Source organism: Salvelinus alpinus, chromosome 5 (assembly GCF_045679555.1).
Source record: "Salvelinus alpinus chromosome 5, SLU_Salpinus.1, whole genome shotgun sequence".
Classification (NCBI taxonomy): Eukaryota; Metazoa; Chordata; class Actinopteri; order Salmoniformes; family Salmonidae; genus Salvelinus; species Salvelinus alpinus.
In genome coordinates this window covers 96,542,226-96,567,597 of record NC_092090.1, presented here as the reverse complement: position 1 = coordinate 96,567,597, position 25,372 = coordinate 96,542,226, and the positions used below count along the sequence as shown (strand labels likewise).

Here is a 25,372-nt window from a genome sequence, read left to right as displayed (position 1 = left end):
CTCTCAAAGATGCACAATAAACAATATAACATTCAAAATGGGTGAATCTTTTCTTTTATCTCAAGGTACTTTGAAAAAGTAGCTCACTACATCCAAACTACTTTGTGAGACATTACCATATCTAAATCTGAAATGTCAGACTACAAATTGCAAGAACAGATCCCTCTGGAGTCAGATGTTAATAGAGTGTGTAATTTAGCCTTTTAAACAAATAAACACATTTTAAATTAAGAATTAGGCAGGTCTGATAGTGAAAAAGAAAATGATTGCCTACTTCACCCATATTTTCCTTTCCTTTTAGCAAACAAGTAGTGTGTAGTTCCAGTAGTTAGCTACACGATAAAACAGTAGTTAGCTACACCGCTACATGGAAAAACAGTAGTTAGCTACACCGCTACATGGAAAAACAGTAGTTAGCTACACCGCTACATGGTAAAACAGTAGTTAGCTACACCGCTACATGGAAAAACAGTAGTGTGTAGTTCCAGTAGTTAGCTACACGATAAAACAGTAGTTAGCTACACCGCTACATGGAAAAACAGTAGTGTGTAGTTCCAGTAGTTAGCTACACGATAAAACAGTAGTTAGCTACACCGCTACATGGAAAAACAGTAGTGTGTAGTTCCAGTAGTTAGCTACACCGCTACATGGTAAAACAGTAGTGTGAAGTTCCAGTAGTTAGCTACACCGCTACATGGTAAAACAGTAGTGTGAAGTTCCAGTAGTTAGCTACACCGCTACATGGTAAAACAGTAGTGTGTAGTTCCAGTAGTTAGCTACACCGCTACATGGTAAAACAGTAGTGTGTAGTTCCAGTAGTTAGCTACACCGCTACATGGTAAAACAGTAGTATGTAGTTCCAGTAGTTAGCTACACCGCTACATGGTAAAAAAGTAGTGTGTAGTTCCAGTAGTTAGCTACACCGCTACATGGTAAAACAGTAGTGTGTAGTTCCAGTAGTTAGCTACACCGCTACATGGTAAAACAGTAGTGTGTAGTTAGCTAAGTTACACCTCTACATGGCAAAATGAAGTAAATAACTACTGGAAACACTAGCAAGACTTGAATTTATCTCAACTACCGCCAAGCTACTGACAAATGTAATTCAAGTACTAGTTGAACAATATGTAGTTCACTTCTCCCCAACACTGGTAAACAACTATCCTACCCGTTCTACAACAAGCTGCTCCATCGGTGCTAATTAGGGAGTAAATTAAAGAGCCAAATGTAAAACAATGTTGATTTCACAGTTTTAAGAAATTACGAAAAGGAACCATATGAACCGGTACTTTTTAGGTGGTCGAACCGGTTCAGAACTTTATTTTCTTATCGGAACGAAACAAAAATAGGGGTTCTGCTCAGAATGATTGGAAAATCATTTTTTCCATTATGTTTTATTATTGTAACAAACCGATTACCGCTCTCCCAAGGGAGGTCGCTTTCTTGGAGCAGCAGTAATGTCTTCATCTCTGGACCTTAGGGTCACGCGTTTGAGGGTTGCCTTGGAACGTTTTTTTATTATTTTTTATAATGATTTCCCATACACACTTAATAATCATTTATTTTCCCTTCAGGTTAAGTGTCAGAGGTCAGTTAAAGGTCAAACAGGTGCAGTGAGTGGTCCACACGACAACCAGAGGTCCGGCATCCACCCTGTCTGTCTGTGTGTTTGTCTGTCCTTCTGTCTGTCTGTCTTTTCGTCTGTCTGTCTGCCTGTCTTTCTGCCTGTCTGTCTGTCTGTCTGTCTGTCTGTCTGTCTCTCGGTCTGTCAGTGAGACTCACAGGTCCAACTTCTATGAGGGACAGAACAATAATACCTCAATATTATTCCTGTCAATGTGAAGGACACACCATTATCCCTGCTATAGCCCAATAAGTCTGTTACTCCTTACAGTTCAAGGACCTTATATATTCTATTTAAAGGGTGAATTGGCTCCGGCAGCCAAAACAGCCATATGCTCCATCTAAACGTGAATCGATTCTCAATTGCGGTACAATTCTAGAAACAAATTCCTCTACTTTCATATCACATCACAAGTATTTCACAAACGCAAAATATACACTTACTGTACACTGTTTTAACCTGTTTGAACACAGTTGCAGCAGACAGTAATTTTCAGTGACAACACGTTTGTGACGTCCGTCTTTAGTTTACACAGATGTTTGGAGAAGCAGATAGCTAAGTAGCAAAGGTACGCGCCTCTGTCTTCGTCTGATTTCCGTAAAAAACAAGCACTGCAACATGGAACTATGGCCATGTGGGATTCAAACACAAAAAAAGGGAGTTTTCCAATGCCTATTGGGTAAAAAAAATAAAAAAATAAAACATATATAACACATTGAATATCCCTTTGAACATTGTGGATATTAATGACACTTTGGATGGTGTAACAATAAACCCAGTCACTACAAAGATACAGTCGTCCTTCCTAACTTAGTTGCCGGAGAGGAAGGAAACCGCTCAGGGATTTCACTTAAGGACTATGTTGACTTTGTTAGAATTTTTCTTCCACTTTGACAAGAGTATTTTGTGTAAAAGTTTGTGTAAAATTGCAAAATTACATTTGAATCCCACTTTGTAACAGTGTGGAAAAAGTAATGGGGTGTGAATACTTCTGAAGGCACTGTAACCTTTTGCTTTTTGAAAATGATTTCTCATTAATATGAAATCAAAATTTGTGGATTTGGCTTTTTCAGCAACACCCGTTGCTGACAGGTGTATACAAATGAGCACACCGCCATGCAATCTCCATAGACAAACATTGGCAGTGGAATGACCTTACTGAAGAGCTCAGTGACTTTCATCGTGGCACCGTCATAGGATGCCACCTTTCCAACAAGTCAGTTTGTCAAATTTCTGCCCTGGTAGAGCTGGCCCGGGCCAACTGTAAGTGCTGTTATTGTGAAGTGGAAACGTCTAGGAACAACAAAGGCTCAGCCGCAAAGTGGTAGGCCACACAAGCTCACAGAACGGTACCGCCGGGTGCTGAAGCACATAAAAATTGTCTTTCCCCGGTTGCAACACTCACTACCTAGTTCCAAATTGCAGATGGAAGCAGCGTCAGCACAATAACTGTTCGTCGGGAGCTTCATGAAATGGGTTTCCATGGCCGAGCTGCCGCACACAAGCCTAAGTTCACCATGCCCAATGCCAAGCGTCGGCTGGAGTGTTGTAAAGCTTTCCTCCATTGGACTCTGGAGCAGTGGAAACGCATTTCACCATCTGGCAGTCCGAAGAACAAATCTGGTTTTGGCGGAATGCATAGTGCCCAAAAGCATAGTGCCAACTGTAAAGTTTGGTGGAGGAGTAATAATGGTCTAGTGGCTGTTTTTCATGGTTCGGGCACCTTTAGTTCCAGTAAAGGGAGATCTTAACGCTACAGCATACAATGACATTCTAGATGATTCTGTGCTTCCAACTTTGTGGCAACAGTTTGGGGAAGGTCCCTTTCCTGTTTCAACATGACAATGCCCCCGTGCACAAAGCAAGGTCATTACAGAAATGGTTTGTCAAGATCGGTGTGGAAGAACTTGACTGGCCGGCACAGAGCCCTGACCTCAACCCCATCGAACACCTTTTGGGATGAATTGGAACGCTGACTGCAAGCCAGGCCTAATCTCCCGACATCAGTGTGCGACAACAATAATGTTCATGGCTGAATGAAAGCAAGTCCCCGCAGCAATGTTCCAACATCTAGCAGAAAGCCTTCCCAGAAGAGTGGAGGCTGTTATAGCAGCAAAGGGGAGACCAACTCCATATTAATGCCCATGATTTTAGAATGAGATGTTCTACGAGCAGGTGTCCACATACTTTTGGTCATGTCATGAGTCTACTCTCTGTTTATCATATATGCACAGTCGCTTTAACTATACATTCATGTACATACTACCTCAATTGGCCCGACCAACCAGTGCCCCCGCACATTGGCTAACCGGGCCATCTGCATTGTGTCCCACCCACCACCCCCTATTTTACGCTACTGCTACTCCATGTTCATCATATATGTATAGTCACTTTAACCATATCTACATGTACATACATACTACCTCAATCAGCCCGACTAACCGGTGTCTGTATGTATCCCCGCTACTGTTATTTTTCACTGTCTTTTTACTGGTGTTTTTATTTCTTTACTTACCTATTGTTCACCTAATACCATTTTTTTGCACTGTTGGTTAGAGCCTGTAAGTAAGCATTTCACTGTAAGGTCTACTACACCTGTTGTATTCAGCATTTCACTGTAAGGTCTACCTACACCTGTTGTATTCAGCATTTCACTGTAAGGTCTACCTACACCTGTTGTATTCGGCGCACGTGACAAATAAACTTTGATTTTATGTAGTGTAGCTTTAGCAAGGGGCTAGTGGTCACCTGTGTGTGTGTGTGTGTATCTTATGATCAGAAATAGAGGAAATGTTGTGCACATGTGAATGAATGTTTAATAATACAATAATTTAACACAACATGACGAATAAAATCCCTGTTGAGACCTGCATGTATTTGACACAATGTTTCTGTTGCTGTTAGGCCATTCAATGTCTACATTCCTAGTTGCAAAACCTATTTGCTATATATTATACCGTCAGAGATGCAGTCTTGAGTCTCCATAAACAACATGTTTGATTTTATTTCCTGCTTTGCAAAAAAAAGCACAAACTACTTTCAAGCTACAGTACGACACGATAACATTTCTTACCTTGGCCTATCTTCTTCAGGGCACTCCCTTTACTAGCTCGCTACGGGACTGAGCTAGACAACTACACGCCCTTTCAAGTCTGACACAAAAATAGTTTTAAGCCATGGAAGTCCAGAAGAAGCGTGGCGACGTGAAAACGAACCACTTTGTTCGAAGACAGCTATTACGCTGAATCTGCGCATATCACTGAGTTGTAGATCATGGGCTTGCTCGTAGTGGGCGCAAGCACATTTTGAGACTATGTTCATAGATCTGTGTTTGGCTGCGTAGACACTACGGGAATTTGACGTTCCTGAACACCAGACACCGACTTGCCGAGCTCACGACAGACCATGGGAGAATCTCAAGTGTATACTCCATGCGTCCTCGCTCTTCGCCTGCTCAAAACCCATTGGAGGATAAGGTGAGAGGGGCGGGACCTCTGGCCTCCTTAATCCAATGGGTTTTCAGCAGGAGAGAGAGGACACGAGGACGACACATTTGAGATTCTCCCATGGTCTGTCATGCGCTCGGCAAGTCGAGTCCAGTGTTCAGGAACATCAAATTCCCGTAGTGTCTACGCAGCCAAACACAGATATATGAACATATTAGATAGTCTCAAAATAGGCAAAACTGAACCGTTTATAGCGTATATAAAATACGAGCCTTGGAAGCACAAGCTGAACGAAACAGATGTTTTAGAAGGCTGGCCAGACGAGACTAACGAAAGCCTATTCAGTCAGAGGTATTCAGAAAGATTTGCACTTCAGCAAATGTGACACTCCCTCACAGGACACTAACATTAGTTACGTTCCCATTAATTGTCCTGTGATTTTTTTGTCGACATTTAGAATGTTCGGCATATACAATAGATGGGACAATATGTATCCTGCTGCGTTTCCATTGAACTGTCGTGTCGATAAAAACAGCTGGACGTAATGACCTCACACACACAAAAAAAACTTTTTCGCTGAAACCCAGTGTTGAATAAAATGAAGTTGTTGATGTGTTTCCATGATCCATTTAGGGATACTGCGCACGAATACATTTGCGACAGCCTGTATGTATACCATGGTTCCCCAACTGGCGGCCCCCGGACCGAACTTGGCCTACACAAGGTTTTATTTGGCCCCCAAGTTTTAATTAGCATTTTTTTTTTTTATTGTTTTAATTTTCATTGTTTGACATAAAATACTGTATAATTTGGATTTAAATCAAAAAGTCCTATATCATGCTGTTTGTTACAGGGAGAATAATAAATTCCACAGCTGGCAATTTCAAAATTAATGTAAGTGATAGAACAATGATTGAAAGTGAAATATCTGGGTTTGAGGATAGATTCTGAATACATTTTTGGAAAGCTAATTATTGATTATATTAAATAAACAATTAACTATAAGCTTGGGTTACTATACAGATCTAAGAGCGTTGGGCCAGTAACTGAAATGTCCTGTCCCATTACGCACGCCGCCCTGTCCCATTACGCACGCTGCCGTGTCCCATTACGCACGCCGCCGTGTCCCATTACGCATGCTGCCCTGTCCCATTACGCACGCCGTCGTGTCCCATTACGCATGCCGCCGTGTCCCATTACGCACGCCGCCGTGTCCCATTACGCATGCCGCCGTGTCCCATTACGCACGCCGCCGTGTCCCATTACGCACGCCGCCCTGTCCCATTAGGCACGCCGCCCTGTCCCATTACGCACGCTGCCGTGTCCCATTACGCACGCCGCCCTGTCCCATTACGCACGCCGCCGTGTCCCATTACGCACGTCACAGTGATTTTTTGGGCGACATTGCTTTTGTCTAATTAACTGGGTCAATGGAAACCTGCCTACTGATGTAGATGTAGATGACATAGATCAGTGTTTCTCTCCCCAGGTTCACTCTGCTAAGACAGCTACAATAACAAAGACTCAGAAAACAAAACGACCACTCTCTGTTTACACAAAAAAAAAGGCATTTACTTCCACATGATGGCATCATTTATTATAGATGCCATAACATTACATATTAACCCAGCTTCACATAAGGACCCTGATCTACTGCTAGACAAAGTACGCTGCCAAGGCAGCCATCTTGTCTTTAGGTTTCTTTTCCCTGCGCCCTCTGCCCCTGCCCCGCCCCCCTCGCCGTGCACCCCCGCCGCGGGTCATGGAGGGGTGTCTCATGGTGGCGTGTTTGAGTTCAACCAGGTCCTGGAAGACTGGGTCGCAGAACACACAGCCGCTGTGCTGCGTCTCTCCGTCAGGGAGCGGGGAGCGCGTCTTGTTGAAGTCCACCGCTACCAGGGACGCTTCACATGCCTCACAGCTCTCCTGGGCTACCTAGGAGACGAGAGGTGGAGATGGGAAGGGGAGGGGGGGAGGAAGGGAGTGAACACAGCCAGAGGGAAGAAAGAGTGAGAGAGAGAAAAGAGAGATAACTGTTATAAGGGGCGGCAGGTAGCCTATTGGTTAGAGCGTTGGGCCAGTAACAGAAAGGTTGCTGGATCGAATCCCCGAGCTGACAAGGTAAAAATCTGTCGTCCTGCCACTAAACAAGGCAGCTAACCCACTATTCCTAGGCCGTCATTGTAAATAAGAATTTATTCTTAACTGACTTGCCTAGTTAAATAAAAGTATAAATAAATAATGGAATATAAATACAATAAACACTGTGAAAATGCAAATTAGGTTTATGAGAATTATCAATGAAAAAAACTAAAGTCCTCTTCCTGCCTACCTGCACCCTGTGTGCGTGTTCAAAGAAGTGCACCATCACGTTGCACCTGTTGCAGGCCATCTTCCACTTGGGGCCAGAGGTAGGGTCCAAAACCAGCACCCCACCCTCACACTCCACACACTGACCAATACCCAGGGAGTTGAGACTGTGCTGGCAGGACGGGTGGGTGCACTCATTACATCCCATACCTGGGAGGGAGGGAGGTGGCGAGGGAGGGAGGGAGGGGGGGAGAAAAACAATGAGGAAAAGTTGGAACATCAGTTTACTTCCTGAATTGAAATTGACCCCAAAAGTTGGAACATCAGTTTACTTCCTGAATTGAAATTGACCCCAAACCCTATAACGACCACACACTCCCCTCACCTTTCTTCATGTCCCTGAAGGGGGGGTTGCTGAAGCAGTAGGGACAAAGGGGGTAGCTCTTTCCCCTGGATCCAGAGGTCCACAGCACCAGCTCAAACTCATCCAGCGGGCAGCGCAGCTCCTTGTACAGCTTGATGGCGCCGTTCTGAGGCAGGCTGTACGTCTCATCACACCCAGCACAGTGCAGCCGGCTGGGCTTGGCCTGGGAGAACCAATCAATCGTTAGCGTGCAGGATGGGCAGAGTATGCACTTCTGGGACAATTGGTTCCACTGTACCGTGCAAGTTATATCAAACGCTCCTAAAGTAGACATACCAGGAAACTGACAAGAACACACACACACGAATGCTTCAACATTGATGCTCCATTCAGAGGGTGAACGGGCAAGACAACATATTTAAGTGTCTTAGAACAGGGTATGGTAGTAGGTGCCAGGCACACTGGTTTGTGTCAAGAACTCCAACCCTTCTGGGTTTTTCACGATCCAACAGTTCCCCATGCGTATCAAGAACTGTCCCCCAGCCCAAAGCACATCCAGCCAACTTGACACATCTGTGGGAAGCACTGGAGTCAACACGGGCCTGTGGAACGTTTTCGACAACTTTTAGAGTCCATGCCCAGACGAGCATGTTCTGAGGGGAAAGGGGAGGGGGTCAATACTCAATATTAGGAAGGCGTTCTTAAATGTTTTGTTCACTCAGTGTGTATATAATGTCTTCTCTCCTGGATGACGTCATTTGGAAGACTTGTGGAACTCAAATGAAATGCAAAACAAAAAGCATCTAACAAAACACAAGGACACACACACAGCGACAAAATGGCCACAAGGACTATTTGCATTGACACCCCCCCCCCGTCCTTTTGTACACTGCTGCTACTCACTGTTTATTATCTATGCATAGTCACTTCACCCCCACCTACATGTACAAATTACCTCAACTAACCTGTACCCCCCACACACTGATTCGGTACCGGTGCCCCCTGTATATAGCCTCGTTATTGTTATTCTTATTGTGTTACTTTTTATTATTACTTTTTATTTTAGTCTACTTGGTAAATATTTTCTTAACTCTTCTTGAACTGCACTGTTGGTTAAGGGCTTGTAAGTAACCATTTCAAGGTAAGGTCTACACTTGGCACATGTGACAAATAAAGTTTGATTTGTTTTGACTAAAGTGTGGAAAGCTGTCATCAAGGGTGGCTACTTTGAAGAATCTTAAATATCAAATCAAATTTATTTATATAGCCCTTCGTACAAATATAAAATGTGTTTTGATTTGTTTAACACTTTTTTTTTGGTTACTACATCATTCCATGTGTTATTTTGATGTTTTGATGTCTTTATTATTCTACAATGTAGAACATTTTAAAAAATAAAATTAAAAAAACTGAAATGAGTAGGCGTGTCCAAACTGGTACTGTATACGTCGCAAGTAAAAGTCTTGGGTAGAGAGTTGATAGAAGGTTAAAATCAAGACATGGAAAGTTCTACATCTTCCTTTTCTATAACTTTTATTTGATAAAAGTCTGTTATGACCGAGTACACTATTTAAAAGAACATCTTTGGTGGGGTAATTGGTATTAGCAGAATTACTTTGTTGTTGTTTTGGCCACCATGGTTTATTCTCCCTGTAAGATTTATGGGAAGATTATTCAATTGAATTAGATCTGCTTTCATATGTAATGGGATGAAGTTATCTTTATATATTTGTCGTCACCTATTTTTTCTAAGTATTATAAATATAAACTGATGTTGGTACAAAAATGGAGGGAAAGTTGAAGCATAACTAACGAAATAACAGTTAACGAAAACGTATGCTTAATCCACTATAAACTAATGTATATAAATAAATAATTATACAAGAGACAAAATTCACAAATTCTAGAGCACTTAAGACGGCAGAGTCCTGTCTTAAGTGTAAAACGATGAATGACTGAATAATCCATGCATTCTGGGAATGCTATAAAGTCCGGAATTTGTGGGCGGAACTAGAAAGTTGGCTGTCAAAAGTATTACATTGTAAACTTACTTTTAAAATCAGTCTGTCTGCATATTTCAAGACATGGCATTTGGGGGTTCAGTGAGATACTCAATGGGCTGGATGATTCTCTTCTCATCACTCATCTTAAAAAAAAAAACAGACTAAAATGGTGGAAATCAATCAATCCGAAAAATCTAATTATTTATTATTGAAATATTGATATAGCATGGGAGGAGGAAAAACTAATTGATACAATTTAAGGCCATGTGGCAAACAACAATACAGGTACTAGGTGTAACGGATGTGAAATGCCTAGCTAGTTAGCGGTGGTGCGCGCTAATAGCCTTTCAATCGGTGACATCACTTGCTCTGAGACCTTGAAGTAGTGGTTCCCCTTGCTCTGCAAGGGCCGCGGCTTTTGTGGAGCGATGGGTAACGATGCTTCGTGGGTGACTGTTGTTGATGTGTGCAGAGGGTCCCTGGTTCGCACCCGTGTCGGGGCGAGGGGATGCCGTAAAGTTATACTGTTACACAGGGATGGAGGAGTGAATGCAGGTCTGGGCAAATGAGAAGTCATTGTTTAAATTTTTTATTTAACCTTTATTTAACTAGGCAAGTTAGTTAAGAACAAATTCTTATTTACAATGACGGCCTACCGGGGAACAGTGGGTTATAACTGCCTTGTTCGGCGGCAGAACGACAGACTTTTACCTTGGGGATTAGATCCAGCAACCTTTCGGTTACTGTCCCAACGCTCTAACCACTAGGCTACCTGCTGCCCCTGAAGTTATATGCTATATATTAAATCCGTTGTCAGCTCCGGTAGGCTAGTTCCAGAACTTCCATTTAAAATTCCACCAGCGCAGCACTGGAGAACAAAATCTAAATTGAAATAATTTTAAATTCAGGCTAAAGTTAAAGTTATAGAAAGTTATAGAAAAGGAAGATGTAGAACTTTCCAAGTCTTGATTTTAACCTGAAGGCAACAAGATGTGGAAAAAGTCAAGTGGTGTGAATACTTTCTGAAGGCACTGTATATGTGTATGTGTTTAAAATCGTCCATACACCGGATAGGTGGAGTGAAATGTGTTGTATTATAGGGTCAGCCAAAGTAGTACGGCAGCCCTGGAGCAAGTGCCTTGCTCAAGGGCACATCAACAGATTTTTCACCTTGTCGGTTCAGCTCCCGAGTGGCGCAGCGGTCTAAAGACACTGCATCTCAGTGCTAGAGGTGTCACTACAGACCCCGGTTCGATCCTGGGCTGTATCACAACCGGCTGTGATCGGGAGTCCCATAGGTCGATGCACAATTGGCCCAAGCGTTGTCCTGGTTAGGGGAGGGTTTGGCCGGGTTAGGTCGTCATTGTAAAATAAGAATTTGTTCTTAAGTGACTTGCCTAGTTAAATAAAAAGGTAACATTTTTTTTAATAGTAATCGAACCAGCGACCTTTTGATTGGATACTGGATGTATTCCCATCCTCCTTAAGAGGTCATTTCATGGTTCCCTCGTGGCTTCCTTCATCAGTCAAATCAGCCACGTGTCTTTCTGTCTCTCCCTCTGTCCTTATCTGCCTCTGTCTGTCTCCCCCGCTCTCCCCAACGTCACTAGACCGGTACACGCCACTCTGGAGTCACGTCGTCCCATAGCAACATGCAGACGCAATCAGACTAGAACATGAGAGAGACTACCTGGTCCAATGAGAAACGCTCCTTCTTAGTTTTCCATTGCAATACGTTTTGTAACAATGTCCCCTAATGAACAGAAAGGACCCTGATGAATAATACATGTCTCCATGACTTCCTCAGTTGAAGTGGCTTCATTCATTTAAAAGCTCCCTTTTCTGGTCCCTTTCCGCCGACCGAAGGCCGCAGCTCGGCCACCAAACCGGTAGAACGGGGGGGGGGGAATTAATGCTTGCTGGCCACGTGTCAGAGCGTCTAGTCCCTTCCCGTAGAAGAGAGTGGGATAAGTTGAGCCATCCTTGTTTCTAAGAAACCATATACAAAATGTATAATTTGACCAAATATTTAAGAAGAGGTCATCTTTTCATGGAGTCTGTGAAGGAAGAAACCACATGGAAAAAGTGGTAAGCGAGTTAAGTCCAAAAGAAACTGATTTTCACCAAGTCAAATGAATATATTGTGTGTTCGAGGTTTCATGATGCTTTGTATCTAAACCAAAGTAGATCGTTGTTTTATTGTTATACACACACATCAGTTGGGGGCTCGATAAGCTTCAATAGCATGAAAGTGAATCATTGTGGCTGTGTGGGTTGAGCCAATCATTGCAAGGTCGTATCGCTAGGATATAAACAGGGCCTTGCCTACGTTAAGGGTTAAGTGCTTTAAAAAAAGGAAGAAAGTGTTTGTTAGGTGTAAAAAGATGCTTAAAATTATTAAAAGACAAAAAAAAGCAATTGTGTTTTGAAAATAAAGATAGACATGGTTTTAAAAAGGTAGTGGTAATATTTCATTCAGTCAAGAAATGTGTAGGCTGCTTAACTTACCCCATATCCGGGGTAAGTTGTGACAAGAGGCCACTTTTGGGGGGGGGAAAGTCATTTTCAAAATTGTAACATTTTCATGAATTCAGATTATTTCCAGGGATACACAACATCCTGTAATATCTAGAAATAAAACTAAATGTTCTGTTGACGGAGTGATGCTGAATGTAATTAACGGCACAACTTACACCACTCTCCCCGACCACCAAAGTGTGTGTGTGTGTGTGGGTGTGTGTGTGTGTGTGTCAGTCATCGAATTGTGGCACTTGCCTTTTCGTTGTTGAAGGCAGTCAAGAGATTTTGAACTTGACTCCTAAATGAGGCAAGTTTCCACAAAAAAAAAATATATATATATAGAATATTCCCTGTTTTGATGGACCATCCTGTCCCCTTACTGAGTAAACCTGTATCTATTGAGAAATAAGAGTGACACTGTATCAATGGCTAGTTGGCTACTTTCTCAAACTTTCAAATCCCAACGTAGCAGAAGAGTAACTACGAAGTAATCACTATATAATCCACATTTTGCCAAAGTAAAATAATAGTAAGCATAGCACATTATTATGTAACCAAATTAGTAGTGTCCTAGCATGGATAATAATAATTTACAGTAACATACCAGTATGCTACTTAGCTGAAGCTTTTAGCCAAAAAGCTAGCGATGCTAACATCACACTCGTCCAACAAGTTTTTACCACAGACAGACACGTCACAGGGGCTATAAAGCTGAAGCATCCTGTCGTGGAAATTCTACCCATGGCACAGTCGAAGTCAACCTTAAATTAATAATTGAATATTAACAGCAAGCTGGAGACGTCACAGTCAAACAGATGCATAAAGTACCGGTCTGAAGGGAGCTCCAACGGGGCAGTCCCGTTAGTTCCCTTATATACTGGTTACAGACCACTTACGTAGTCATGGTTCATAGGGTTGGTTCCGGCTTGTGTCTGGCACCGTCTCCTATCTTAACTTATAGAACATATTCTGGCGTTCTGCCAGATGGTCCCAAGAAGGGGGTCATGTCACCCCCCCCCCCCATATCTTTACCAAGCACAGGCAGGAACCAAGGATTATTTATGACACGAAAGACAAGATGAACATTTTCAAGGCGGTCTCTTCACACGATAGAATGTTTCCTCACCACCAAATATGGTCGTGAGAGGAAGTCCAGTCGCGTGTAGTGGGAGAGGATGGAACTAGGTAAAACTGGGCCAAGATCCACATTCTCATTGATTAAACATCTGATCTCAATAAATGTTTCTGTTCCCAAAACTAAAATCTGTAAGGAACACAGCGTGCTACGTTTTATAGGGGGAAAAAATGTGTTGTTTAGAAGGAATGCAAGGTCAAATTGAGTTCACTTCACAGAGGAGGCATTCCCTAATGGATATATGTAAATACATGCTACAATGCACCAATAGCATCTCGCTAGCTCGTACTTGGCATTGCCTACCTCCTTTCCGCGTTCTGCCCACTATGCTTCATTGGCTCCCGCTGTAAAACGACAGAGATTAACTATCTTGGGTTAGTTAAAAAAGATCTTTGCTTTTACCATCCCTGACCTAGCCTAGGGCCTTGGGTTAATGAGACACTGGTAACCACTAGACTGGCTTACTGCTGCTCTTTAATTACTTGTTACTTTTATTTCTTATTCTTATCCGTATTTTTTTAAACTGCATTGTTGGTTAGGGGCTCGTAAGTAAGCATTTCACTGTAAGGTCTACACCTGCTGACTGGCAGGCTCTCTGACCGGCTAGCTCTCTGGCTTGCTCTCCGGGCTGGCCATCTGGCTGGCCATCTGGCTGGCAAGTTTGTGATGTTTTTCAATGAGGGAACAAACTCAATAGGGGGAAAACTTTTCCACATTGGTGGAGGGGGGGGGGGGGAGTTGATAGAGAGCGGGAGAGATGAGAGGTAGAGAGAGGGAAAAGAGGTGGAGAGATGGAGAGAGAGCTAGAGAGGTAGAAAGCTAGAGAGAGAGATAGAGAGATAGAGAAATGGAGAGAGAGACCTACTTTGGTGGCAGGATGTTTATGTTAAAGGGAAGTGTCTCCATGGTTGCACCGTTACAACGCAGAAAACCGCTCGTCTGTAGCAGCCCAAACCGTTCAAAACGAAATACCTATTTTACCAGAGCTACATTTTTTCTTTCTAGCACGGATTTGCGGGACGCTCTTAAAGGGGTACACACAAAGTAATCATCATGAGTAAGGAACTATGAAAACAGTTCAAATAAACCATTTAAATCGATTAAAAAGGTTTTTCACGGAAATCTTCTTTACAGCGTCCTTTAAATCCTATGTATTATTATGACGTATAATTATTAAAATAGATGATTAGCAGTACAGATCAGATGGTGATTAGCAGTACAGATCAGATGGTGATTAGCAGTATTGATCAGATGGTGATTAGCAGTATTGATCAGATGGTGATTAGCAGTATTGATCAGATGAGATGGAAGTTGACCCAGTGACCTTTTGATGTTGTTTTGTAACACTGACCTGAATGTACTTCATGAAGCGATGGCACTTGCCGCAGCGAGACAGGGGCTTGCCGGTGGCAGCGATGGGAGAGAACGTCACCTCCATGAGCTCGTCCATACCTAGAGGACAGAGACATGGGTAGTTGATGATGTCCATTAGCTACCTACCTATCTATTTACTAAATTACAGTATAGTACTGACTAAATTACAGTAGAGCATTGACTAAATTACAGTATTGACTAAATTACAGTAGAGCATTGACTAAATTACAGTAGAGTACTGACTAAATTACAGTAGAGCATTGACTCTATTACAGTAGAGCATTGACTCTATTACAGTAGAGCATTGACTCTATTACAGTAGAGTATTGACTAAATTACAGTAGAGTATTGACTAAATTACAGTAGAGTATTAACTAAATTACAGTAGAGCATTGACTAAATTACAGTAGAGTATTGACTAAATTACAGTAGAGTATTGACTAAATTACAGTAGAGTATTGACTCTATTACAGTAGAGTATTGACTCTATTACAGTAGAGTATTGACTCTATTACAGTAGAGTATTGACTCTATTACAGTAGAGTATTGACTCTATTACAGTAGAGTATTGACTCTATTACAGTAGAGTATTGACTAAATTACAGTAGAGCATTGACTAAATTACAGTAGAGTATTGACTAAATTACAGTAGAGTATTGACTATTACAGTAGAGTATTGACTCTATTACAGTAGAGTATTGACTAAATTACAGTAGAGTATTGACTAAATTACAGTAGAGTATTGACTCTATTACAGTAGAGTATTGACTCTATTACAGTAGAGTATTGACTCTATTACAGTAGAGTATTGACTCTATTACAGTAGAGTATTGACTCTATTACAGTAGAGTATTGACTAAATTACAGTAGAGTATTGACTAAATTACAGTAGAGTATTGACTCTATTACAGTAGAGTATTGACTAAATTACAGTAGAGCATTGACTAAATTACAGTAGAGCATTGACTAAATTACAGTAGAGCATTGACTAAATTACAGTAGAGCATTGACTCTATTACAGTAGAGTATTGACTCTATTACAGTAGAGTATTGACTCTATTACAGTAGAGTATTGACTCTATTACAGTAGAGTATTGACTCTATTACAGTAGAGTATTGACTCTATTACAGTAGAGTATTGACTCTATTACAGTAGAGTATTGACTCTATTACAGTAGAGTATTGACTCTATTACAGTAGAGTATTGACTCTATTACAGTAGAGTATTGACTCTATTACAGTAGAGTATTAACTAAATTACAGTAGAGTATTAACTAAATTACAGTAGAGTATTGACTAAATTACAGTAGAGTATTGACTAAATTACAGTAGAGTATTGACTCTATTACAGTAGAGTATTGACTCTATTACAGTAGAGTATTGACTCTATTACAGTAGAGTATTGACTCTTTTACAGTAGAGTATTGACTCTTTTACAGTAGAGTATTGACTAAATTACAGTAGAGTATTGACTCTATTACAGTAGAGTATTGACTCTATTACAGTAGAGTATTGACTCTATTACAGTAGAGTATTGACTCTATTACAGTAGAGTATTGACTCTATTACAGTAGAGTATTGACTCTATTACAGTAGAGTATTGACTCTATTACAGTAGAGTATTGACTCTATTACAGTAGAGTATTGACTCTATTACAGTAGAGTATTAACTAAATTACAGTAGAGTATTGACTAAATTACAGTAGAGTATTGACTAAATTACAGTAGAGTATTGACTAAATTACAGTAGAGTATTGACTAAATTACAGTAGAGTATTGACTAAATTACAGTAGAGTATTGACTCTATTACAGTAGAGTATTGACTCTATTACAGTAGAGTATTGACTCTATTACAGTAGAGTATTGACTCTATTACAGTAGAGTATTGACTCTATTACAGTAGAGTATTGACTCTATTACAGTAGAGTATTGACTCTATTACAGTAGAGTATTGACTCTATTACAGTAGAGTATTGACTCTATTACAGTAGAGTATTGACTCTATTACAGTAGAGTATTGACTCTATTACAGTAGAGTATTGACTCTATTACAGTAGAGTATTGACTCTATTACAGTAGAGTATTGACTCTATTACAGTAGAGCATTGACTAAATTACAGTAGAGCATTGACTAAATTACAGTAGAGCATTGACTAAATTACAGTAGAGTATTGACTAAATTACAGTAGAGTATTGACTAAATTACAGTAGAGAATTTACTAAATTACAGTAGAGAATTTACTAAATTACAGTAGAGAATTTACTAAAGTACAGTAGAAAATTTACTAAAGTACAGTAGAGAATTTACTAAATTACAGTAGAGTATTGACTAAATTACAGTAGAGCATTGACTAAATTACAGTAGAGAATTGACTAAATTACAGTATTTGTGGTTGTTTTTCAATCACTATTCCCATCCGAGAGCACCTGTGGCTTTCTTGGGATCCTGCTAGTTCTGTTTCAAGTGGAACTTCCTGTTGAAGTTTGTGTGAGTGTGTTGTACTCACTAGCGATGGTGTCAAAGAAGTAGTGGAACTTCCTGTTGAAGTTTGTGTGAGTGTGTTGTACTCACTAGCGATGGTGTCAAAGAAGTAGTGGAACTTCCTCTTGAAGATGTCCAACGTGTGTTGCAGAACCTGTTGGTAGTTGGCCTTGCCCTGAGCAATCAGGTTCAGCTGTTTCTCTACTGCACCACGGATGGTAGGCAGCACCAGCTCAGCATCTACACAAACATTGCGAGGTAAACACACACAAATGCATGCAAGGACATATGGATACACATGGCCAAGAACATACATGAAAACTTGTCCATTCTAACTTGTGCTAATGACAAATGTAGGGTCCACCTGCAAGTGTGATGAGTGTTAATGTTAGTACTGACCTGTCTTGTAGAATATGTGCACCAGGACGATGCTCACACACACCACACACACACACACACACACACACACACACACACACACACACACACACACACACACACACACACACACACACACACACACACACACACACACACACACACACACACACACACACACACACACACACACACACACACACACACACACACACACAGACCTGTCTTGTAATATCCGTGCACCAGGACGATGCCCAGGTTGGTGGGTTTGAGCTTGCGTCCGTTCTCCACCGTCACATAATTCCTCTGAGAGATGTTGTTGATATGAACCGGGATGCTGGCGTCAGTACCTGGAGGGAGGGTTGGACACACACAGTATTCCACCATTAACTTATTCCTAGACAGACACCTGCTGTGACATAATATGAATCAAAAACCCACACAGCCTCAACCCCTGTGCGCACACACACACACACACAAACCTATGCCGTGTTTCTCCATCAGTGTGATGAGGTCGGCCTCAGTAAGGTAGTCTGGAGGGCTGGTCTGTCTCTCCACTAGTTTAATCTCCTCCACTGTGAAGACATCTCCCCTCTCACACACTGGCATGGCCTCCTCCAGAGGGATAGCCAGCCACGGCATCACCTCCGTAAAGCCTGAGTACCAGTCACAACAAACATTTACACATCTATTAGCATTATAAATAAATAGTACAATTTATAAAGCATTTAAACTATAGCTTAACATTTAGTATCATTTATAAAGAATTTAGACTACAGCTTATTAACATTTAGTATCACTTATAAAGCATTTAGAAGTCTTATTCATGAAAACGGCAACACTAATTGGTTGGTTGGTTGAATTTTATTAGTCATGTGCATCAGAAAATATTTCTCAGCATAACAATATTAGGAAACAAGACCAGAGGACAACAACAACAGTAAACAACAACAGTAAACAACAACAGGACCTCACCAGGTGATATGAGTGTCTTCCCACTGCAGGAGAAACCCTCGGAGGCGATGGTGAAGGAGATGGTTGTCTGCAGGTACTTACAGTCCTGACTCACCGTGGCGATGAAGTGGCGCACGATGTACTCATACAGACGCCACCCGTCACTTCCTGTTGGGGAGACAGGCAGCGGGTGTGTTCATTAGGTACCAAACAGAAGAAAACAGACTGAAACAGGAAGGCATTACATGGACTTTAGAAAAACATACTTTTTTTCAATATGAAACGCTCATTTTAATTTTCCTTTGCGGTTACCGGAAAACCCACCTCAATCTTCTGAAAAAACCTGGGATGTTTTTTTATTTTTAAGCGGGACAATTACACAATTGTTTTATGCTAGACACCCCAGAATGGCTCTCCAAGAGGTTTTGGGTGTTCCTGAATGGTTCAGTCTCAGTCCTGACTTAAATTTGCTTGAAAATCAGAGACACGGTTTGAATATTCCTGTCCATCAATAATCCCCAACCAAATTGACTGAGTTTGAGCAATTTTGACACAAACTTTGGAAACATCTTACCCTAAAAGTTTGTCGAATCTTAAAAAATGTTTCCACCACGTACTAACTCTGGGGTGACAACATACACAATCAAAACAACTTAATTTATCTTTTTAAAAAAACATTTTGGGGGGGTAAAATAAATAAATATTTCATCTTTAACTTTGGAAATGTGCGGTAGGTTGTGTACATGGATGGACTGGTAAGGGGAAAAGTGAAGACTGTGCAAGGTCTGTGAGAATGAAGGTAGCACAATGAGATGCCTGGGTCATGTTCATTAGGCTCCAAATGGAAAGAAACAAACAAACAAACTGGGAGGGACTACCTCAACCAATTGTCCAATATGAAATGCTCATTTCCGTTTCACGTCGCAAAACATTTTTTCCAAGGACGTGCCCTAATGAACATGACCCTGGTGGAGACTGGAAAGTGATGGAGGGAAGCTAACATAAGGAATCGAAGGACAGGAGGAGAAGAAGTCAAAAGAAAGATATGTAGATATAGCAGGTGAAACATGACATGTTACAAGGTAGCCTGGTTCCATGATCTGTTTGTGCTGGAGTCGGCAATAGTAAGGAAACACAAGTAGATGTTACCAGGCTAGTTTCGAGGTGCCACTACCCACCTAGCTCTCCTTCGGAGGCAGCCCTCATGGGGGTGATGGGAGGGTGATCTCCAGCATCAGCTCCTTTCCTGGGACGGTTCAGTCCCTCTGACAGAAGAGCCTTCACCTAGAGGGAGATAGACCACGTCAAGGCTGGTTTTCATAGAGTCTCAATGTAGGCTTGCTGCTCTGGGATCAGTTTCACTGTATTTTGTCTTGGCAAAATTTAGTTTTTTTCTGTTTCATTTCAAGGTAACTTCAAATAATGTCAACCAGGAGGATGTATCTAATTCACAACTAATCACAACTAATCACGTGTTGGAGCAAGTGTTTGCGTGTATGTACTAATAATGTACTATTCATGTACTATTCATGTACTATTCATGTACTAATAATGTACTAATAATGTACTATTCATGTACTATTCATGTACTATTCATGTACTAATGTACTATGTACTATTCATGTACTATTCATGTACTATTCATGTACTATTCATGTACTATTCATGTACTAATAATGTACTAATAATGTACTAATAACTTTCAAATGGCATCATCAGGGAAAGTGTGCATGAATAATCTGAATGTATCACATTTTGGAGAATCAATCAGTCCATGTGTGTGTGGTGTGTGTGTGTGTGTGTGTGTGTGTGTGTGTGTCCGTTTTGTTAGATGCTTTTCGCTACAGGTAACTTCCAAATTAGGTAATTCAGGGCAGTACGCAATAACAATAACCTGAATTCATCACATGTTGAGCATTAATCAGTGTGAGTCCTCGTCTATTTGATAGTTTGTCTTCTTGTTAGAGAATACATGTTTTATCTGTGTGTGTGTGTGTGTGTGTGTGTGTGTGTGTGTGTGTGTGTGTGTGTGTGTGTGTGTGTGTGTGTGTGTGTGTGTGTGTGTGTGTGTGTCTTTGTATCAGTGTGTGACCTCCTCAGTCTCAGACTCCTTCCTGATTCTCCGCCAGTCTCCTAAAGTTCACACACTTTCTCCAGCCAATGCTCACATCAATCTTATGCTTTAGAATCTACGACGCTGAGTTTGCAAGTGCACACTTCTGGAATAAGAGTTGGAGAATAGGGGATGCATGCAGCCTCGGTCTCACTCTGCACTCACCTCCTGAGCCCAGAAGGGGTTGTTAGCCTGCTGTCTGAGTGTCCCCTTCAGGTCAAAGTTGTCGTGGTAGTGGTTGGTCTCAGTACGGGGGTAGCTGATATAACCCTGGGTGTACAGACGCTCTGCTATCTGCATGGTGTGCTGTGGACCCATACCTAAAATGGAAGAGAACACAGCACTGAATGACTGGGCTACTGGCTGAAGGGCTTAACTACTGGCTGAAGGACTTGACTACTGGCTGAAGGGCTGGACTACTGGCTGAAGGGCTGGACTACTGGCTGAAGGGCTGGACTACTGGCTGAAGGGCTGGACTACTGGCTGAAGGGCTGGACTACTGGCTGAAGGGCTGGACTACTGGCTGAAGGGCTGGACTACTGGCTGAAGGGCTGGACTACTGGCTGAAGGGCTGGACTACTGGCTGAAGGGCTGGACTACTGGCTGAAGGGCTGGACTACTGGCTGAAGGGCTTGACTACTGGCTGAAGGGCTTGACTACTGGCTGAAGGGCTTGACTACTGGCTGAAGGGCTTGACTACTGGCTGAAGGGCTTGACTACTGGCTGAAGGGCTTGACTACTGGCTGAAGGGTTTGACTACTGGCTGAAGGGCTGGACTACTGGCTGAAGGGTTTGACTACTGGCTGAAGGGTTTGACTACTGGCTGAAGGGCTGGACTACTGGCTGAAGGGCTGGACTACTGGCTGAAGGGCTGGACTACTGGCTGAAGGGCTGGACTACTGGCTGAAGGGCTGAAGGGTTTGACTACTGGCTGAAGGGCTGAAGGGCTTGACTACTGGCTGAAGGGCTGAAGGGCTTGACTACTGGCTGAAGGGCTGGACTACTGGCTGAAGGGCTGAAGGGTTTGACTACTGGCTGAAGGGCTGGACTACTGGCTGAAGGGCTGAAGGGCTTGACTACTGGCTGAAGGGCTTGACTACTGGCTGAAGGGCTGGACTACTGGCTGAAGGGCTGGACTACTGGCTGAAGGGCTGGACTACTGGCTGAAGGGCTGGACTACTGGCTGAAGGGCTGGACTACTGGCTGAAGGGCTGGACTACTGGCTGAAGGGCTGGACTACTGGCTGAAGGGCTGGACTACTGGCTGAAGGGCTGGACTACTGGCTGAAGGGCTGGACTACTGGCTGAAGGGCCGGACTACTGGCTGAAGGGCTGGACTACTGGCTGAAGGGCTGGACTACTGGCTGAAGGGCTGGACTACTGGCTGAAGGGCTGGACTACTGGCTGAAGGGCTGGACTACTGGCTGAAGGGCTGGACTACTGGCTGAAGGGCTTGACTACTGGCTGAAGCGCTGGACTACTGGCTGAAGGGCTGGACTACTGGCTGAAGGGCTTGACTACTGGCTGAAGGGCTTGACTACTGGCTGAAGGGCTTGACTACTGGCTGAAGGGCTTGACTACTGGCTGAAGGGCTTGACTACTGGCTGAAGGGCTTGACTACTGGCTGAAGGGCTTGACTACTGGCTGAAGGGCTTGACTACTGGCTGAAGGGCTTGACTACTGGTTGAAGGGCTTGACTACTGGTTGAAGGGCTTGACTACTGGCTGAATGGATGCTAATGTCTGTGCTGTGATTGGTGGTCTCACCTAGAGAGGAGCTGGCCACTCGGAGCATCTCCACGGTGTTCAAGGCCAGAGGTCTCTGCTTGGCCTTCTCCTTCTTACTCACCGACTCCACCTTCAGGATGGGAAGACAACTACACCTTTCATAAAGGCACTCTTTTGACTGCGTTTACACAGGCAGCCCAATTGTGATCTTTTGACCAATCATATCAGATATTTTGCCCAAAATTGGACCAAAGATCAGAATTTGGCTGCCTGTGTAAACACACGCCATTGAGTGTGGATGAAGTGGTTTCTTAAGTTGTGGCCTCTGGCCAAGTCTCCATTACAAAAGAGGAGTTTAACCTCAAGGGTCTTTACTAAGTACTTGTGTTACATCAGAGAGAGGAAGGAGAGAGTAGGGCTATGGTGGTCATGAAATGTTGTCAGTCGGTGATTGTCAAGCCAATAACTGCCGGTCTCATGGTAACTGACCGTTAATTAACATAAACCGTTTTAGCATTTCCTGGCTTCCACACACAGCCTACAAGCCACTGATATAGACCTTTGGAACATCTACATTTAAAAAAGTCTAATAAATCCATTTAATATAACCTACACGGTCACAATAAATCCATTATTTATTTTAGACAAGTCTAAAGAGACATGATATGAAGAAAATGTAGTCTATTTCAGAAGAACGTAATATCATACTCTGAGTTGTCCTTATGTTATGCTCTGATCTGGCTATGTCATATGGCTGTGGGCTACATTAGTTAATTTAGCAGACAAGATTTTCTAAGAATTCCATGGCATTTTTCTTCATTATTTTATAGTATGAAGAATACAATTTAACATAGCTGAATAAAATAGAAAGAATATTTTCTCCAAACGATTTGAGGGCGTGTGCACATGCGGTTATTCTGTGTTGAGCGTTTAACAAAGAAACAGGTCCTCCTATATGCTTCATTTAGAGTTATTTATTCAACTTAGGTTGTGATACAAACGTTGGGCTATATATATTTGACTTTTAATACATTCTAAGGCTGTATGATGGGACTCTAATGATGAAAGTCGCAAGCCGCACACACTTCATCAGTCTCTCATTCCCAATTTGACAAGCACTTGATAACTATACACCTCTCATTCACATGACTCGCTCAGACGTAGCCAATGCCTGTCACGTTATCAGGTTCATCTCACAGGCATTTCAGCTAAGAAGTAGGCTACAAGTGAATGAAGACAGACACATCGGGGACGCAACTGCGCACTTCTCTCTTATCAAAATCTGAGGCGCATATAGAAGACGTTAGAACTGTCCAAATTTACTTCTCGTCAGCCAATAAGATGAGTAGGTCTAACAAACAGGAAACGCACCAGCCTATGACAATCCACTATCCCCCATAATACAAAAGTTGACCTATGCTATTGGTCAACTTGTCCATCTGTACAATAAATAAATATTCCAAACATACTCTGGGACAGTTGTGGGATGCCATAGATCCCAAATTAATATAACCATTCGCATCAACAAAAATAAACTTAAAAGCAATGAGGCTGATGCAACAGATCTGAACATTTAGCTTAAAATGTTGATAAATTATTAGGCTATTTATAAGCCTGGCAATGCACACACGGCAGTAAGCTATAAGCACGAATGTTCCAAAATGCAATCAATTAGCTGGTAAACACTGTTCTCGAAGGTGCGAATGCAAATGGGATTATGCATGTATAATGCGTTATTAAAAAGGTGCATTTTTATGGTGAACATTTTCCTCCCCAAACTTGAAGCTCATGCGCAGCCTATTATGCCAGTTAGGCTCTACACCAGTTATAAAACAGATTAGTTATTTGTCCACTTTAGTTGTGTCAGAAACCTTATCAAAACTTATAGGCCTATGGGCTAGACTACATGAGGTGCGCGACTATGATTTGAAAAATTAGCAAAAAAAGACATGTGCTGTTCCTTGCCTTAGTGCACATGCTGGGCATCATTCACAAGTTATAATACATCATCCAAAAGTGATAGGCTAATATTGTCACCCCTCAGACTATTCTTAATTTAATCTTGTCTTTAATTATACTAAATAATATATGTGTGAAATTAGTTGATTTAAAAAGGACCATTATCATGCACCTGTCTCGAAACATGGGCATAGTAAAAAATAGATGTGTCATCTATGCACTTAAATAGCGAATGGAGGATGCTTTTCCCATGGTTCATTTTCATGCCAGCTAGGTAGGCTATACTCCTGTTGTAAAGACAAACAATGTGCTTAATATTAGGAATGCCGATGAATAGTAGGCCTAGCCTATAGAAAGCTGATGGGATCCTCCTATTTTTAGTAGAGGCCATCACTCTGTTTTCTCACGTAATTGCATATCCTTTAGAAATGTTGCCCAACATGAACTCATGGGCTCTAATGAAGTGTTTGATTAGATTTTCGATTACATTTGCATTGATGTCAGAGTGATTAGAGTGACAATAGAGTACCAGGCAGTAAGCAAGTTTGGTAGGCTACTAACGACCATCAGAGGAACAGAGACAGAAAGAGAGTGAGAAAGAGACAGAAAGACAGAGAAAAAAAGACAGGCAGAGAGACAGGCAGCGAGACAGGCAGCGAGACAGGCAGCGAGACAGGCAGCGAGACAGGCAGCGAGACAGGCAGAGAGACAGGCAGAGAGACAGGTCTTACCTTGGCCTCCCTGGAGGTCTTAGTCATGTTGACAAACATCTGTCCCACCTCTCTGTCGAAGACCCTCACTCTGTCCCAGTCCAGAGTCAGAGGAGACTCTTTCCCTTTGAAAACCTACACAACAACACATTTATTATGTTAGACTTAATGGCTCTTTGAGCACCTGTTTGGTTCTGAGAATATCTGAGGTCATCTTTGGGTGTTGTTGAGGGAGAAGGCTCAGGATATAAAATGTTTACTCAAAGAAGCACC

General features: G+C 42.1%; 2 protein-coding genes across 6 annotated transcripts in view; both read right to left on the bottom strand.

Moving 5' to 3' along the window:
* ppm1f (protein phosphatase, Mg2+/Mn2+ dependent, 1F) overlaps positions 1-4,980 on the bottom strand; it is a 35,269-nt gene extending 30,289 nt beyond the window's left edge. For 2 of the 5 annotated variants that reach the window (XR_011675253.1, XM_071404303.1), the window contains exon 1: positions 4,698-4,968. The gene's annotated coding sequence lies outside the window, so the exon portion shown is untranslated. Of the gene's footprint in view, positions 1-4,697 lie in introns of all 5 variants that reach the window. The other 3 variants (XM_071404306.1, XM_071404305.1, XM_071404304.1) reach the window with 3 other exon arrangements.
* A 1,640-nt stretch (positions 4,981-6,620) lies between these two features.
* top3b (DNA topoisomerase III beta) overlaps positions 6,621-25,372 on the bottom strand; it is a 29,174-nt gene continuing 10,422 nt past the window's right edge. The window contains exons 7-18 of the mRNA XM_071404300.1: positions 25,121-25,234; positions 22,470-22,560; positions 20,870-21,024; positions 19,770-19,875; positions 18,613-18,759; positions 18,120-18,293; positions 17,859-17,987; positions 17,350-17,499; positions 14,754-14,854; positions 7,766-7,967; positions 7,403-7,590; positions 6,621-7,005 (exon numbers count right to left, since the gene is read on the bottom strand). Coding sequence (XP_071260401.1) covers positions 6,727-7,005; positions 7,403-7,590; positions 7,766-7,967; positions 14,754-14,854; positions 17,350-17,499; positions 17,859-17,987; positions 18,120-18,293; positions 18,613-18,759; positions 19,770-19,875; positions 20,870-21,024; positions 22,470-22,560; positions 25,121-25,234 — 1,836 coding nt within the window. The 3' untranslated portion in view covers positions 6,621-6,726. The remainder of the gene's footprint in view (positions 7,006-7,402; positions 7,591-7,765; positions 7,968-14,753; positions 14,855-17,349; positions 17,500-17,858; positions 17,988-18,119; positions 18,294-18,612; positions 18,760-19,769; positions 19,876-20,869; positions 21,025-22,469; positions 22,561-25,120; positions 25,235-25,372) is intronic.